The 19060-nt window shown below is 42.3% G+C and overlaps 1 protein-coding gene across 1 annotated transcript in view; it reads right to left on the reverse strand.

The window, feature by feature from the left end:
• Nucleotides 1-19060, reverse strand: part of Creb5 (cAMP responsive element binding protein 5) — a 385475-nt gene that overhangs the window by 84266 nt on the left and 282149 nt on the right. The window contains 1 exon segment of the mRNA XM_051202852.1: nt 3998-4124. Within this exon segment, the coding sequence (XP_051058809.1) occupies nt 3998-4124 (127 nt within the window).

Consider the following 19060-nt stretch of genomic DNA (forward strand, 5'->3'; position numbering starts at 1 on the left):
CTCTTTGGTATTGACCTGGTTAGTGTGCTGTAGTCGAGTGGGGCCAGCTAAAAGCTGCCTGCTAAGGAGGGTACCAGCCTTCCCTTAGCCTGGATCAGCTGACCTGCTATCCAGCAGGGGTGTGGGAAAGATGTCAAGAGAAGTTAATGAAGGCCAACTTCCTGAGGCCTTGACAATTCAGCAAAATAAAATGTCTGCTCCCGTGTGTGCTAGTTCTTCAGGCAGCGCAGGTACTCTATTTTGAAATCATTTGCGTTGTGATTAAATATACTTAACATAAAATGTACCATTTAACCTGTTTTAAGTGCTCTCCAGTTGAGTATCATTAGGAACATTTTCACAGGCTGTAATTAAGTTGTGAAGGATTCAAGGAATGCACCTTATGTAGAACTTTCACCCACGGAGGCCAAGCAATAAGAGGGATGGAGCAGCACTGGGCCCTTTATTCCAAGGAAGGCTCTTTTCAAGAGAGAAAGTAAAGCCTAGGTGAGCTTTGCCTCCCAGTTCTAGAAGGATGAAGTATTCCAGCTACACAGCGGTGAGAGCAGCCACCTTGTGGCTTCTTGGCCAGGAGTCAGCAATCCGCTTATTTTTTAAAAAAATGAGTAGTTGTTTAGGACTGTTTCTACTCCATTACACAAAATACTTTGTGCATCTGTTAAAAAGAAAACCTGGGTTTGCCATCTTGCTGATTACCGTCAGTTAAGGTGAGAGCAAGCCATCACCTTAAAATGAGCACCCAGGGCTTTGCTACGCCCGTGGCCTGCCTGCATCGTAGCCTGCCTTTACAGAGCTGACAGGAAGCGGAGTGGCTTTGCTGAATGCCCAGCAGCATTTTACCACCGTGAGTGATGGCCCAGGCAAGGGTTAGAGTGTCCTTTAGTGGTAGAGAGCTCACTAAATGTGTGGAAGCCATGGGCCCCATCTCCAATCGCACAAAAACACCCATGTTAAGGATTCCCCTCTCTTCTCGCCCTAGAAAGCAAGGGCTACAAAGTCCACAGGTTAGGGAGCCTTTGTAACGATAAAGGGGTATGCATTTCCCCAAAGTATAGAGGCATTTGATTTTCAAGATGTTAGAAAATCACTACTCAGGAAGTCCTTGAAGGTACTCCCTTATATCCTTAGCATCTAGCAGTTTCTGGTACACAGAAAGTGCTCAACAAAGTGTATAGCATGAATGAATAAATGAATGGATGAATGGATGAATAGCATGTACTTTGAATCTAGGTTTTGTGAAGAGTGTGTCCTGGAAGCATACATTCTGAAACAATTAAGACTTCACCTTCACCTAAAGACAGTCTCAGTTTGGAAGCCCAGGGTCTCAAGATTTCCTAGGATGGGAACTCTGAGGGAAGGAGTAGTCTCTGACTGGCAGTCCAGAAGACATTCGCAGCACAGGAGCAGGCAACATGACTAAGGAAGAAGAGCCCGAATTTCAAGGGTCTGGGGACCCGAGGGGTATTCCTTTGAGAACTGACTTCAGTTTTCAGGACTAACTTCAGCATCTCTGAGCCCAGAACTATTGGTATCTTGAGTCAAGTCAAATACTTCTGTGTTATGGGAGTGTTCTGTATAGTGTGAGACATTTAACAGCATCCTTAGCTCCCACCCATTATGCACCAAACTTCCTGCTCCATTCCTGTTTTGGCAGCCAATAGTGTCTCCAGATATCGCCTGCTATTCCCAGAGGGGCACACTCTCTCTCCCAACCTCAGTGTGAGTCACAGCTCTGGATGATAGATGACAGGGCTGTCACCATATGGGTCATGTGTTATGGGAACTTCTGCAGGGGCCATGTTCCTGACTTTTTGTCTATATTGGTTCTTACCCATTCATCTGAATCTTTTGCTTCTTTCTGTCCTAAAGCATTAACAGTGGGTCCAGCTGTGTGACAGGATAAAGTGGAAAGTGGTACTAGGTTTTCAGGGCTTTCAGCTCCCACCACATCCCTGGATAAGACAACTTAAACAAATAGAAACAAAAGATCTCCCAAGTGGTATTTCTCTAGTTGTGTAGAAATTCTGAAAATAAAATTAATTGAGACAAGTGGGACCTAGAAGCTGAGTGAGGACAGCCTGTAGTTGAAATCTCCATGAAATTAGTTGAACTGAAGGAAACCAGGGGTTTATGTATTGATAGTGCTGTTCTCCTCTGTCAACTAGTCTACGGAGAATAACCAGATCCTCCATCTATCCTCCAGCTAGAGATTACAAAGAGCTTCCAGCATGGACCACAGAGCATTTGATGTCTGCAGGTCCATTTGTCTGAATGCGACCACATGATCTTCTCCATTCCTCAGCCTGCCCCAGTGCTAACGGAGCCAAGTGCTCAATAGGGGATATTCGGAGCTACTCGGTGTGACATGAGACGTGGGTTCATATACACTTCACTCATATATAGTGTTCCATTAGACATTAAGACTTCAACTGCTTACCCTCTGGCTTCTCATCTGTAAGTGGGCTTTTCAGAAATTACAGTGACCGAGACAGAATTCCCTTGGGGCTCACCGTGAGCACAAAGTGGGGCAACCATGTTAACAAGGCCCTAAGATGCTAAAATTGAAGTGTTAGTGCTCAGTGTGTTGAGGAGGGTTGCTGACTGTTTTATCATACTGCTTCTAGGGCTTTCAAGAGTTCCTGTGGTCCTGTCCACTAAAGCATGATGCCAGGAGACTGAGGAAAATGGAAAGAAAGAGCATCCTATAAGAAAGCCAGACTTACTGTGCTGCACTGCATCTCCCAACAACACGTGCTAATTAAGAATGGAAACTCTTAAGGTCAGGTGTAATGTACTTGCTTTGCAACCCAGTACCAAGGGTCAGAGATGAGAGTTCAAGGCCAGCCTGAGCTGCATAGTGAGACCCAATTTCAAACAAAAACCAAGAAGTCAGGAGTCAGACTACTTAGATTTAGATTTCAACTATCACCTACCAGCTGTGCACCCTTAGCCAGGGCACAGAACCCTGTGAGCCTCCACTCTCCCACCTGAGACCCCAGTATACAAGTATGTACCTCAGTGGTTTTCTGTGAGTGAAAAGAGAATGCACCCATCACTTAGTAGTTGAAAGAGAAGACTTCGGAAGACAGGATTCCTGAATTCAGAATCCAGCTGCTCTGCTTCTCAGATGGACAAGTCACTGGCCTAACTTCCTTCTTTCAAAAGATGAGGACCACCACAGACCTCCTTGCAGGACCATTTCATGTGCTGACAAAGTGCAAGCACCCAGAATATGCTACCATTTAAAGAACATGATGTGCATGAACACAGATAACCAGCTATTATGTGTGATCATTTAACGAATGCCCTGGGTTCTGTCTAGAGCCATCACTATCCATTTGATAACTCTGTATATGTTTCAAGATGGGCACTGAGAGCTGCAGTCATCTCTTGGTATCCACAGGGAATTAGCACTAGAAAAACACCCTCTGCTTTAATGCCCAAATGTGTGATTGTTCAAGTCCCTCTGCAAGATGCCACAGTATTTGCAAACAATCTGCATATCCCTCCCATTCATTCCATATCTTATTATCCTACTTAACACAATAGTAATGCTCTGTAAAAAGTTGTTAAACCACGTTTGAGGAATAATAACAAGGAGAGAAGTCTGTACATGTTCGGAAAATATGCAGTTTTCAGTCCCTATTTTCAGTTCAATGTTGACTGAATCGTGGATGTGGGATCACAGATGGAAGGCTGACTATAGCTATAAAACAAGATTCTCCTGAACAAATCCCATTCCTTGTGTGTTGTGGGCTCCCTTGTTACTGACAGGTAAAAGAGACCCTCCCTCACAGTAAAGTCCCAAAGAACAGCAAAGGACACTGGATGAGCATCTGACTACGATATGCAACCCGGCCCACAGCTCCAAATGCACTCAGAGGCCTCTGCCTTCTTCCCAGAAGGCTCAGATCTCAGCTTCTACTTTCTTCTCTAGAACCTCAGTACTAATGGGGCATCACTACAAGCCCACCCCACACCCTCAAAAAATGCTTACGGGCATCAAGACGGCAGAAGATCCTGGCATGGTAGGGTTGGGCAGGGTCCCAGGCATGGAGGCTGGCATGGGCTGCCTCTGTCTGTTGTGGAGATGGAGCAGAGATGATAGAGAGCCTGGGACAGGCCTGGGGACAAAGAGAAAAAAAAACAAAAAACAAAAAATACACATTATTCCTGATGGCCTGGGTCTGTTACCCAGCATCCAAAACCAATGGGGACACCAACATCACAGGCAAACAGATCAGATCCTCTGATGGGAGAGCCACATAATTGAGGATATTAGGGAAATAATAACAAATAAAATACATGCCTGGTTTCCTTTGCTGCTTCCTAGTTAATACATCAAATTCCACTTCATTTCCTGACCTGTTATCCAACTGATGCTCAGTGGAAACATGCTGGTGTGTCTCCAATAGCCTCTGCCTCTAAGGAAGAAAATCTGTAGCAGAATGCCCAGTCTATGCCAGCCTCAGAGTCTGGAGTATATTAGTGTTGAGGATCTGGGTACACTAGCACTTTAGCTCACGCCTTTGCCCTGAACCCTGCCTGGCTTTGCTCTAAGTCCACGCTCATTCCACAGTCACAGAGCAAGCTCCATTCATGTATTCCTGGCAGAAATCTATTTTGACTTATTTTGTAGTTTCACTATGAGTGGAAAAAAACAAAGTCAGGCCACAAACAAATGCAGCTGGGCCGTGGGGCTTGGCACTGGACTCAGCCTTTCTTAGGGAAGTCCAGAGTTCAGCCCCCTATTACCAATCTCTCATTTCATAATAATGTGAGGTGTTAGGCTGTTTGACAGAAACTGATTTGGGCCTGATCTGCAGGATTTGAGTAAGCATTTCCCAGGGGAATGCATAGTTTGAAATCTTACTTCAACTTGCCAAAAAAAAAAAAAAAAAAAAAAAAAAAAAAGAATTAAAGGCCTGAAATTGATTTAATGAGCCAAGGAATGTGGAGCTGAGGGGGAAGGGGAATTATTTGTGTTTATTAAAAAATAGCAAATAAGTGACCTTGTGGCCGAGTTCTCAGTCTCCCTGTACTTCTGGTCTCTGGAGCTAGATAAACCTCAGGCCATGAAATTAAAGTGAATGGCAAACAGAAAGGGCCCTGAATCTTCCATATTCAACACTCTAACCCTGTATGTACCACTTCCAGAACCACCACATTTTTTAAAGATAATAAAACATATGACTCCTCCTGCCAAAAACTGGATAAAGCTACAGTTAGAGAGATTCTGTAGAGGATACAGCCTTCCTTCAACATGGAGAACCCTGTCCTGTCCACAGTCTCCTGACAGCACAAGGCTCTAGCCAGAGTTTAACCAGAGCATCACAGCCTAGTTAGAGCCTCAGCCTAACATCACAGCCCAGTGCAGAGACCCATGAACCTGTCCTGGGAGAGCATCCTGGTACCATTAGAGCCCCAACAGAGTGTCACAAGGCAATCCAGAATCCCATCCCAGCACCGAGGTACTGCGTAGACCTGTCCCATTATCATAGGTCAGTGCAGACTCACAGCTGAGCAGTGGAAGGAACTACTCTTCCATAAAGCTCTGGTGACCCAAACAGAATTGGGGGCTGAGATGGGACAAGAATGCCAGCATGTTCTTCCTTCAAATAGTTGTTAAAATTCCAAGGAAGATTAAGCTTTCCACTGTTTGCCCCAGAGCTCTCTTTGAAAAAAGAACTGTTTTTCACAGTTACAGGCATCCTAGAAAGATTAGACATCAATTAGTCAAGACTGATACACACAGAGGGGTGCATCTATGAAAACAAAAGAACACAAAGCGTGGCACAGAGGTTGTGTGGACATACAGGGCTGCACTGATAGTGTATGTGCGCTTAAAAACCGAAGTAGGTTAGCTAGTGTAAGAAGCTTACTACAATGGAGGACTATTTTAAATAAATCAGGAAGACTACTTCTTGACATGTGCCCTGTGGACCTCTGCCGAGTAGACCCCAAACAGTGGGACTAGAGAAGGTGTGAAGGTTCCTGGGTTTCCACCCTTCTATCTGACTTTGGGGTCTAACTATAGCACTATAGGACAGCAGTTTCTCAACCAGTGGGTGGTGACCCCTTTGGGAGTCAAATGATCCTTTCACAGAGGGTCACCTAAGACCATCCTGCATATGACTTACTTTATGATTCCTAACAGTAGCAGAATTAAAGTTATGAAGCAGCAATGAAATAATGATGTGATTGGGGTCGCCACAACGTGTATTCAAGAGTATCACATTCAGAAGGTTAAAAACTACTGCTGAGTGAGGTCATGGCTTTACTGTCACCAAGTCTCTTTAGAGGTGGCTAGCACAACCTGAGAGGTACAGAATGGGACTGTCAATAATGACACTTGTTAAGAGTCCCCATTTGAATGTTTGTTTGGGAACTTTGCCGAAAAGAGTTGCATGTTGAACAGTTATTAGATGCTGGGGAGATGGCTCTGTGGTGAAAATTACTCGTTTTTTGGGGGTCCCTGGTTTAATTCCCATACCCTCATGGAAGCTCACAACCATCTGAATTCCAGTTCCTGAGGATCTGATACCCTCTATTGGCTTCCTTGGGCAGCAGGCACATATGTGGTACCCAGGCATACATTTATTAGTAGTTCCATCAGGCCCAAAGTTCATCATCTGAATTACAGATTCATAAGAGTCAACATTCACCAAGAGCAGCTCTCCACAAAAGTAGTCAGGCAGCTATATCCAGCCCAATAGAAGTCTATGCATACATGTCTATACACATGTGGACATCATCTTTCATCAAGTGTTGGTTGCCAGAGGAACCTTCAAATACAGTTCAGAGAAAATAAAAGCTTTTAAGAGAAAGACAACTGAAATCCTCTCTACATGATACATTGTTCTGAAAGATAGTGTTCAAGACCAAAGGGCAGCACGTATACCTTCTGTTCCTAACCTGATATGTTAAAAAACAAACTTAGTCACCAGATGTTATTGACTTTTTTTTTTAATTTTAAGAAGGAACTCAATTAAACAATCCAATGGCTATGAATAGAAATGGCAAAGTAATTTAATTTAAAATGAGTTTTCACTCTTCTCTAAAGGCTGGAAACTCCCAACTGTATTGAATCACTAGGGGATGGAATACTTCATTTAATCCAATAATTAGGTTAGTTATTTCCACACCCTGCATAGATCTCCTAGATTTTAAAATATCAAATATTTCCTCTTTACTTAAGAAAGCCTTTCAAGGGACCAGGCTCCCCTGGGATTAGAAGAGTTTCCAAGCGATGCCAATCAGCCCAATTAGCAATGTACACTTGGAAGGAAATAAGACTACTCAATATCCCTGTATGCTTGAATTCTAAATAATTTCCATGTTATGTTTTATATAGATTCCGTGAATTACCTCCCCAGACTCTTCTACTAATCCAATGGAGTTTTCTGGGTTCCTTGCTTAACTACAAACAGTGACAAAAGTAAGATCTGTATATAGCCATCACAATTTACAGAAAAAAAAAAAACTCAGGGCCAGGAATGTGACTTGGAGGACACAGTACACTTAGACAAGCATGAGAACCTCTACAACAAACTAACCAGCAAACACCAAATAAGCATATGAAGAATTGTCTCCATCAGTAGGTCCAAAGAAACCATCAGCTAATCCCGGATCTTGACACCACGGAAGCTAGAACAGTTGCATGCATTATCTCATTCCCTTGCATGTATTAATTCATTTAATTTTTTTTATTTACTCTATAGTATTCTTGAATAGAACTGTCTATGTTTCACTTGGTGTTTTCAAGTAATTTTCAAAATGTTTTCATATCTCAGTTTCATGTGACTTGGAGCAATGCAGAGTGATAAGTAGGATCATATAATTCCCACTTGTACTTAGGAGTAAACTAAATTTGGATATATTTTTCATCTGCCCAGAGTCACACACATCATGGAAGGGGACAGAGATTCCCTCTCCTCCCACCTCCACGGCTCCCATAGCTAAGTTATTATTGATTTTTATGATAAAATAAATTTGTGGTCCATTTCTTTTGATGCTCACAACACTCCCTGAACTTAACCACTAAGTAGTGAAATTCCAGAATACTGCCAATACGAGAGATCATTCATCCATGTGAAATTCTATTCCCCCCCCCTTTAAAAAAAAGAAGTAAATAAATGAAGAACCTTCCCAGCAACACTTCAATTAGATTCTGAAAATCAGACGCAAAATAGCAGTAAAGTTGTGAAAACAAAGCCCCACAGTCTTTCCTCTGGTGCAGGCTTGTTGCCATGAGCTAGTAATTCCAGACTTTGAGCGAGCCGAGCCTCCTTTTTAATAACCATATGCCTCTAGGTAAAGTATTTCTACTAAAAATTATTGAGGCATGGAACAAGGTAAATGTGTGAGCTCATGTTGGATTGTTCAATTACCGAACTGAGGCCGCATTAAGAGTTTTCCAACTTGACAGATCACTCCTCTCTATGCACTTGTATAAACACACTGCTTACGGCTGAAATCTATGTAAGCTTTTCTCTCAATTAAAATGTCAAGTATGACTGACTGTGTTTTCACTGTCCTTAGCAGAATGATAGGTACCACAGCAAGAGGCTTCATGTCCTTATCCACACTCCCCTCCCCTGCTAAAGGATGTTTTCCAGTCTGGGGGTGTCTGAACAGCCCAGGCTGTGGCTGCCAGTCTCCCTTGCCCTAAGTCTGTCTCACTCTAAGTAGCAGTGGGCCCGGGCTTCAGTCTGGGGGGATCTAAAGAAAGACTCTATAGACAGACCTACTTTCCCAGGCCTTCTAGTGAACCATGGTACCCGGTGATTTGCTTATAGACTACTAGGATAGATAGATCTGCTATGAGGCCAAAGGGAAGAGGGCAACCCTTACACACACACACACACACACACACACACACACACTCAGGAGCTAGGCTGGTCAGATACGAATCCTGTCTCTGCCAGTTGTGTGATCCAGAGAAAATTCCTTTATTCATCCTTCAGTGGTAAAACAATGTTCCAGTTTATTTTTATGTTGCTGTGATGAAACATCATAATCAAAACTTGGGACGAAAGGATTTCTTTTTACTTACAACTCCCAGGTCACAATCCATTATGGAGGGAAATCAGGGCAAGAACTTAAGCAGAAATAGAGGAAGGAACCATGGAGGGAAAGCTGTTTATTGCTCACTAGTTCCTTTTCTTCTAACTTTCTTTTAGAGCCCAACACCCTGTCTAAGGATGGCCCTGCCTGTAGAGAGTTGGGCCCTCTCACATCAATTAGAAATCAAGAAAATGCCTCACAGACATGCCCGCTGGCCAGCCTGATCATGGCAATCCCCAAGATGAAACCTCTCAAATAACTCTGGACTGTGTCCAATTAACAACTAACAGGAGCAGAAATTGGTACCAGGAGTAGGGTGTTGATGTGATGGACCTAATCTTAATGTTTTGTGGGAGGATATGAAAGCATTTAGAACTCAGAGCTGGAAAAGACACTGAATACTCAGAGTTCAAATGGCTGTCCTTTAAAACTTAGAAGGCAAGAATGTTGAGAGAAATGCAGACAATGGAGATCCAGTTTGTGTAGTTTCAAATGAATAAAAAGACAGTATTGAATTAAGAATCTGTGGTTGCTGGTTAAACGGAGCTATAGAAATTGCTGTGATCAACAAGAGACCAGTACCACTGAAGTGAAACCTCTGCTTTACAGGGACAATAGATGTTAATTAGCTAGGGAGGGAAAATCAGCTGTGACTAAGAGGCCAGCATCTCCAAAGTGAAATCTTCTGGGAAAGATTTCCTCAGGGTCAGCAGCAGGGTAAATTAGCTCAGCAGTGAAAGGGAAGGCCAAGCCAACAAGAGGCAAATGTTTTCCTTCTGCCCTGCCTTTTAAAATCTGTGCTGTGACTAGAAAGTTCTGCTCACATTTGGGGTGGGTCTTCCCACATAAATTTATCAACCAGGCCAATTCCTTAGCTGAGGATCCCTGGTCAGGTAATAATAATTTATAGCAAATTGGTGTTAAAATCAACCATCACAAGTGGGTTAATAGTAATACTTACTCATAGTATTCAATTATTTCTTTTTTTTTAATTTTCTTTTTTTATTCAATGATTTCTTACATGATAATATATTAAATATATTAAATAATAAAGATAGCTGGTATTATTTCTCTTACTATTCTGAAGCGCTGATCAAAAAAACATATTAAGCATCACTGTCTTAGTTAGGTTTCTGTTGCTGCGTTAAAATACCATGACCAAAACAACTTGGCAAGGAGTGGGTTTGTTTTGCAAACAGGTTAGAGCTGATAAAACAGGAGAATTCAGAGCAGGAACTCAAGGAAGGAAACTGAGGTAGGAACTGAAGAACCATAGAGGAATGCTGAATTTTGGCTTGCTCCCCAAGACTTTCTCAGCCTTCGTTCTCATATAACCCAGGTGAACCTGCCCCGGGCGGGCGGTGTGTGTGTGTGTGTGTGTGTGTGTGTGTGTGTGTGTGTGTGTGTGTGTGTGTGCCACTGATCCCAGTGGGCTGGCTCCTCCCACATCAGTCAGGTTTCCCACAAGCCAGCCTTATGCAGGCATTTTCTCAGTTGAGGTTCCCTTTTTCCAAATGACTCCAGCTATGCCTATTTAATCAAAACTAACCAGGGTAACCATATTTCCCTCAACAAGTTGTGATCTTAGCTTTAAGTAAGGAATAGTAATATGCAATTTTTAACATTCCATGCATATCGATTTATTTAACAATCCACCACCTTCAGGTTTCCAACCCCTTCTAGAGAGGAAAATGAACCCTCTCATTCAAAACTTTAGAGAACTGCAGAATGACATCACATTATTTCTCAGAAAAGGCTCTTGCAAATATTTCCTCAAATGGAACCAAACCAGTTCCCCTGAGATGAGTCCTTGGTGTCTTATTTTTTTTTTTTTCCTGACAAAAGACAACAGAAGCAATAATTGGGAAAACAAGAAAGTTGTCTAACCCATATTTTAAAAAATCATATAAATATTGTTTCAATTTTAAAATATGAGATTAATTACCCTGTTGTCTTTTTTTTTTTTTTTTTTGGAGTGAGTGAGGTCATAATTTACAATGTCTCATTACTAAGCTCCTAAAGATAGATGGGAAATACAACAATATTTCCCATTTTAAAAAATAAGACAAAGAAGTAGAAGTATTTAGCCCTAGGAAAGGCAGCTTCGGTGAAAGTCTTTCCTCATTTCCCAAGCTGTCATAATTTCTTAATTTCAAGGCCTTCACTGATAGGAGCTGTCCCTGTCCACAATGTCCCTCTCCTACTTTCCTTTTGGTTATACAGACATTCAGGTGTTCAGCTAGAGAATACTGCCTTTGCATCGATATCCTATTTTCTCATCCTAAACCTCCACCCTTTCATAAAAAAAAAAAAATAGCATGTCAGGGGCAGGGTTCCTGGAAGTCCTTCTTTTTGTAACAGAACACTACTTCGAAGGCTTCTGACTAGTAGTCCAGAGCCTCTGCTCCACCCCAGGCAGCGCATCTTTCTTCCAACCACAGACCTCTGACCTTAGTTGTTCTTACCACCTTTCCCAGGCAATCTTACTAGATTGGGGCTGTTTAATAATGCTCTCAGTACACTCTGTATTTTTCATGTTAGTATTTATTGATACTTAATCAGCCAATCCCTCAATCACTCATCAAAGATCAATTAAGCAATGAGTATGTTTCAAGATGCTGAACATTGCATTCAGGGGGAAGTGGTTTGGTTTCTTAGGTCTTGATATAAAAGTCCTCTACAAGTTTCCCTTTGGGAAGCATTCAATAATAAGAAATTAAGCATGTTCTGGTGTCTCTTGAAATCTTCCATCTTATCTTTCTCATCACAATTCATCAATGTTGAGTGATTTTTAAAAGGTGTCTCCAAAGTTGGGACTGGAGCTCAGGTTTATAATGCTTTCCTAGCAAGGTGAGGCTCTCAGTGGGTCCTACTGTGCAGGGACTAGAGACAAGAAGAATCTTTTCTTGCCATTATACATCAATATACATAACAATAAGCTTAATCAATCAGAGATTTTGCTTATTTTATCTACTATGGCAAATGCTTCTAAAACTTAAGGGGATGTAGGGCACCTAGTAGGTCTTTCACAAATACTTCTGAAATCAATGAAAACATAGATACATAAGATCATATCTACTGGCAATGGATACTGCAGAACCTTTGCTAAATTATGAGAAGAACTTAACTGGATCTAAGTTGGAAGTCAAGCCCCAGTTACTATCAACAGACTCACACAACCAGTCTCTGTTTCTTTGTTTTGGTACTGGGGATTGAACACAGAATCTTGTGCAGGCTGGGCCATTTCTGGTCTGGAAAAACATGAGGTTATATGCGCCTTTTACTCAGGCCCCATCAATTAAACTCGAGCTTTCAGATAAGTACTAAGATCCAATTGGTTTTGTATCAACTAAATCAATTTTATGTCAAGTGATGTTTGAGGCATTTCATATCCAAAGGCCAAGAATGGTTCCACACTCATGTCTCCAATCTATATAATGCTCCCCAGTTAGATGCATGCTTAACCGTAGGATAATCGTTCATAACAACCCAACCCAAGCTCTGTTCTCTGAGGTACCTGTTACCCCAGAGATGGTCAACTTATATCAACACTACCAGGATTTCTGATGCTCAGTTCACCACATAGGCTAAATCTGGGCCTCTGTGTTTGTCAACCAAATACCACTGATGCCTTTATTTTATAGACATAGTATCTGATGTCCTGGAAACCATAATTTCTTTCTCTTTAAGTGAAGGCTGTGAGAATGCCAATGGCAGTAAAACAACAACAACAACAATAATAATAATACAGCTGTGATCTGCATCCTGCTGGGGCCTTCCAGGGTTTTATGGCAGATGCCAGGCATGCCTCTGCAGAGGAGGGTTTATTGGAGCTTTCATGCACTTTAAGCAGATGGAGGAGTAATAGGAGGAGAAACCCACCTTTATGGTCATTCTGTGAAGACTATTAAATCAGCTTTTTCCCTCCTGGCTTCTTTAATGACTGATTTCTGCATCATTAATCTGAATTAGTCCTGCCATCAGGCTGATTCATTTGCGTTAACCCACAACATGGCTAGATTCGTTTCTGATGGACTGTTCTCGGGAAAATAAAACCCATTTCAAACTGTGATATTCTTTTTTTTTCCTTGTAATGAGCTAACCGATCTTCGTGAAGATTTTTGTTAATAAAAGATCCGAAATGTCTGAGCAGTTTGGCTCTAGCCGTGGGTTAGCCATTCACACCGGAAGATAATGGTGTTTCAGTCAGCCAATAACTTTACATTGCATCAATCATTCATGAAGCCACACATAGAAAAGGCAAGTAAATGCAGAATGACAGACAGAAAAGAGTGAATGTGTCTCAAAGGGTGCACACCTCACAGGCTGGGCGGGGAGAAAACCTCGATTTCTAGGGCATGTCTCTAAGCACAACTTCTTCCTGTTAATAAGCCTCCTGGCTTCCTAAGGGCCAGTAAGCAGGCCTGTGATTATAAGCCTTGTCATTTACATGAGATTGCTGTTTTTCTCATCCTCCAGAAATGAATAATTCATGGCAGCATTCACTACCACTCTTGCTTGTAGATTCTGTGGAGGCCCAGAGCTCCCTGGGTTCCTAGAGAGCAGGGCCCCACCCCCACCCAAGCTCTGCCAGCAGCCCTGCTTAGGTTTCTCCTGGCTTTGCAGCTTGTCAGTCAATATCTTTTAATTGAGTCATTTTTGGTTGAATCTGCAGTTGTCCCAAGCCCCTACACCTAGATTCTGGATTTACAACTGAAATTTGCCCCTAAATGGCATCAGCTTCAAGAAGCTCCAGTGAAGGCAGAGGCTAGAAAAAGGCCTAGGAGATCTCTCAAAGGCCTTCATAGGCCTGTGGGTCTCATGGGATTGCTTACCCTCTCTAATGCTTTTACCTAGCCTCTTCTGGAAACTTGAGGCAGGGTACCTCCTTTACATCTCCAGGGAGCTGGTAAATTTGTGACTTTCTCCACCCTGTCCTTTTCCAGGACCTTTCTACCCTTCAGAAGTTGGTATTGAAATTCATTGCTCTGTGGGTATACCAGCAGGAGAGGGGATGCATTCCTGGTCTACAGGGAGCAGCTTTTGGCAGCTGGGACATCACACATGGCTAGGCAAACAGCTGCGAAAAGCCTAATCTCCCAAGAGCAAGTATTCTATTCTATTCTTCTATTCCGTTCCATTTGGTATTACTAAGGAGGGAACCCAGGGCCTTTGAGGTGCCAATCAAATGCTCTAGCACTGAACTACAAGATTCCAGTCTACCCATCTCCTTTGGGGGGGGGGAGCAGGATCTCACCTTGTAGTCCAGGCTGTCCTGGTGGTCCTGGTACTCTACATAAACCAGGCTGGCCTAGAACTCACAGAGATCCACCTGCCTCTGCCTCCTAAGTGCCAGGGTTAAAGTGCCACCACACCCAGCCCAACGTCTATTCTCAATGATGAAGCAACAATTCCAGGAAGGGGGTCTGTTCTCCAGAGACAAATAAGAAAAGGTGGTCTTGCTCCCCCAAGCTGCCCTCTTAGTAACACCATACATGTGCATGCCTTGACAGAGAGTACAAAGTTTAGTCCCAGATTCCCCAATCCTCTAGGATGTGTCCCAGGTGCTTAAGAAACCTTGGCCAGGTCAAGTTGGAACACAATGGTGGTGGTGGTGAGGGGGGTTAGAACTCAGAGAAGGCTGCAGAGATACACGGAAAATACATGATAACCTAAGGGGGAAGCTCGGGGTTAAAACTCTTTCATTCAATAGAAGATACAATAGGGAATTGTGAGGGTGACAGAACAATCTTCAATTTCCAGATGACTAGATTCAGTGGTCAGAGTGACTCCCTAGGCAAAGCAGAACAGGAGCAACTTAACCGGAAACAAACGGCGCAGGACATACGTTAAAAAAGAGCCCGCCCCAAGAGCAGATAGAGAAAATCAACGAACAGCTAACTGAAGTTTTAGCTTTGACTCTTGTTGGGCTCTTAAAAAACATAGCTGTGTTCTTGTCCTGCCTGGGCTCAAAGGGTGATGAGCAGTTGAGATGGCAGATCTCTTGAAGCTACATGAAGTCTATTTTCAGTTATTCCAGCCCAGGTCCATACCAAATGCTGAGCTGTGAAGGCTGCCATATCTGGTCTCTAACATGAATACAATGCCTGGATTGGGTGGGCTGACACCATAGACCTAGGAGCATGAGCTCCCTACAGTCCCTTCAGCCTTGCTGCTTTCCCTTCAATGAACTACATAGCTGTGATGCAAAGTCACAGGGATGACCAGAAGAGAGGTGTTCAGACTACCTTTGATCCTTGGAGGATGCCAGTCTATATTCTATGCATGAGATGATGCATGTGATTTAGAAAATAAGATCCTAACTGGAATCATTTAAGGAAACAAGTTAATATCCTATTCTTAGAAGGTAGGAGGTAAGGGATTTGGGAGAAAGACCCAGAAACAAATCAAGGAATGTGTGTCACTTGCGTTGTTATGATGCCTGGAGTGCCTTCTGGGAGAATCTTGCTGGGACAGACTGCCTCTTCTTTGGTTCTTACAGTATGTTTCAGTCATTCCTTTAGCCTGGAGTGAGAGTGTCAGAGAGCACCAAGTTTGGCAACCAGTAGGAGCTACAGTTGCTGAATGATTTAATGACTGTACCCTATCCTGTCTTCGTCATTGGTCACAGCTGTACTCGTGATTTATCTTTTAAAATTCTGTCTCTAGGTCCTCACACACGCATGCTGGGCATTTGTTGTAGCCCTGAGCCCATGCCACCAACTCCATGTCAGTTATTATTTCTCCCTATCATTTTTATGGACCATGGTAACTTGAAGTACCATTCTGATTTCTAGGGACAGGGTGGTCAGGTCAGCTTAGACTGTCTTGAGCAAAGGACGTTAGAGCAGGGTGGAGTTGTTTAAAAAAAAAAAAACTGTGACCACTCCCTTGTGCAGCCTTTTGAAGCTACCTTTCAAGTCCACTGGCTTTGCAAGAGCACTCACCATGAAACTGAACTGATAGTCATCTGAAACAGCCAAATTGCAACAATAAAGTTCATCATTAAGATACCTGACACTTACTTCACACTTTGTATCCAAGGATCTCAGAGGCTTTCTCAGCTTGAGATGGACTAGACACAAAGGCAACAGGCATGGCTCTTGTTTCCCTGGGGATAAGGCTGCTTCTGTTATTAAGTAGCAAAGTGGAGACAAAACAGTAGCCATGTTCTGTGCATTAACACTCAACATATACAAACCCAGCAGGCAAATTACACATTAAAAGGTAAAAACAAACAAACAAACAAACAAAAACAAAACAAAAAAAGACCCTATGAAGACTTTTAGTTTTGGATGTAATTGGGCTGCATTAGCTGGGTCAAACATTGGAAACTATGCTTCTTTTATTTTTATATAATAAACAACATTTACATAAGTGCAAGTCTGTGTGTGTGTGTGTGTGTGTGTGTGTGTGTGTGTGTGTATTTGTGTTCATGTGTGTGAATGACCAATAGGAATCAGTCTTTTCTTCCATTGTGGGATCTAAAGACAAGACAAAAGTTATGGGATTGTATAGCAAATGCTTCTACCTACTGAGCAGTCTTCCCAGACCCAGGGCTGGATACTTTTACACCTGTTTACTTTGATATTTTCCCCAAGCCTGTTCTCAATTTGTTTCTGAGTACATTTGAAGGTGAGTGGCATGGTGGTACACACAGATAATCCCAGTGCCTGAGAGGCTGAGACAAAAGGGTTATGAGTTGAGGTCAGTGTGGGATACAGAATGGGAGTCTATCTCAAAAAATAAAAATAAAAGTACAGAAAACAAACTATAGAGTAAATAAATGGACAGATAAAATTTAAAAATTAAATGTCTACATCCATTAAAGACATCAAGGTTTTAAAAAGCTTGTTTTTCTTTTAGGTTCACTCTGAATAACAAACTAACAAAAATCCTTTAGGTTGCAGTGTTTTGGGAAAAGTCATATAGAGGCACTTTTCCCTGGTGGCCCTACACAGTGCCAAAGAGAGGTGACTTACTTTGTCCCCAAATTACTCTCCAGACAGTCTTATTCCTGCCCTTAAATGAATGTGGCATTTGGGGTTTCACGTTTAAAATGTAATTTGGATTCATTTTAGATGTCTTCCTACAGCTTAATAAACATCTTCCCCAGACGGACCGAGGGTCTGATTTTAATTTGTGGTAGGGTTGCAGGCAAAGTAAATGTCAACTACAGCCACAGAGAGTAAGTCTGTAATAGAAATAGAAACAGAAAGTGACTGACAACCCACTTGAGCATGTGATGTTTACCACAGGAACTAACTGCTCCCCAAGAAGGCCCTATTGGTCTGTGATAGGAGCTGAGTTTCTCCTAAGAACCCTAAGTCCTGATCCAGAACAGAAAGGTTGAGTGCTACTTTCTTTGGATGCATCAATCTGAAGTAAAATGGTAAAGTGAAATAATTAAGTTGTTGGTGGCCCGACTTTGATTATGAATATCCCACAAGGCTACTACTGCCTCAGCCACTCATCTGCCTGGGGGTCTTGGGCTAAGTCCCCAATGTCTCTTAGTTTCCATTGCTCTATGTATAAAGTAAAACTGCAGACCAACAATCCCACAGACCTTTATAACACTAAACTTTCATGAGTTAATATGGTGCCCATTGTTAGGAAAGCTGACTTGGGAAGAATATGTGTTTCAGAGAAGCAATCCACCAGTTAAGAATGCATTTGCCTAAAAGCCAGGGGAAATGTGTGAATAGTTTTCCACTGGATGCTCTAGAACATCACCTTCCTTGAACAAGGACAAAACAGCTCACTGGTTCCCAAGTGTCACTAACTAACATCAAGCCAAGGAGGAAAGAAAAGCCAAGTCCTGAAGAGCAGGAGAGCAGACATTTTTTTTTCTCATGTACAAACAATAACAAGTGTAAAATACAGGTTTTACTCTCATGTTGTATGTATCTTCCTTTTATGACTAAGCAGAATGACATTTGAAGAGTGTGAGGACAGGCTCCCAGATGGATAGCTGTGACTTTTCAATAGAGTGTCCATTGGGGCTGGCTGGAAAATCTGCATTTTGAGAATAAAGATCCTTCCAACCTGAGAAAGGAAATGTGATTGCTATCGTGTATTACCTGCTACTTGACCTGCCTGCTAAAAAGCCAGGATGGCATTCATTAAGGGCCTATGCTGAGGTGTGGAAGACCTACCTGAATCATGGTGCCTGTAAAAGTTGTATGCATCAACCTAATGGGCCATAGACTGCCTAGAGATATGGTTAAGTGTTTTCTTTTTAGGTGTGTCTGTTTTAGGAAGGGGGGTCTCATATGAATAGGTGGACTGACTAACATAGTATGCCTTCCACAACTGAGTGTTCATCAAGGAACGCACTGAGGGTCTTAGGGGAACAAAAGCTCTCAACCAAAGGAAGGGATTGCTGTCTCTCTGTGAGAGATGAATTCCATGGGTGCTTCTCATTCTTAAGATTTCATATTTCTACAAGAATTTACACTACTTGCTTTTCTGGATCTCCAGCTGGCAGACAGCAGATTGTGGGACCCCTTGATTTGGATAATCTAAGTCGCTAGCTAATTCCTAGGTAGATAGATGGCTGGTAGATAGATAGTTAGACAGTTCCCTACTCTTAAATGGGGTGGGGTTATATCCAGATAAACTCAAGTTTGTATGTATACTTTGAAAGTCATAGCTGCATTTTATATACTATTGAAAGGCAGAGCTTAGCTTGGTTTACATTTAAAATGATTGGAACACTTATATTAGTCTATAGTTGAACACAATTATTTATTCTGACAGTTTTGTTATAGTGTTGAATATCTCATTTAATTTACTGGGTCTTGAACTGAAAGTGAAATCAGAAGGTTAAAAGGTGTGTTTTCACAGCACCACAGACCATCTTAAGCCAGAGATCACAGAGATCATCTGCATCTATCCTTCAACCCATTCATCCATCATCCATCCATCATCCATCCATCATCCATCCATCCATCTATCCACCATCCATCCATCTCTTTCTTATTAGCTTGCTTCT

This window comes from Phodopus roborovskii, unplaced genomic scaffold, assembly GCF_943737965.1.
Source record: "Phodopus roborovskii unplaced genomic scaffold, PHOROB, whole genome shotgun sequence".
In the NCBI taxonomy this organism is placed as follows: Eukaryota; Metazoa; Chordata; class Mammalia; order Rodentia; family Cricetidae; genus Phodopus; species Phodopus roborovskii.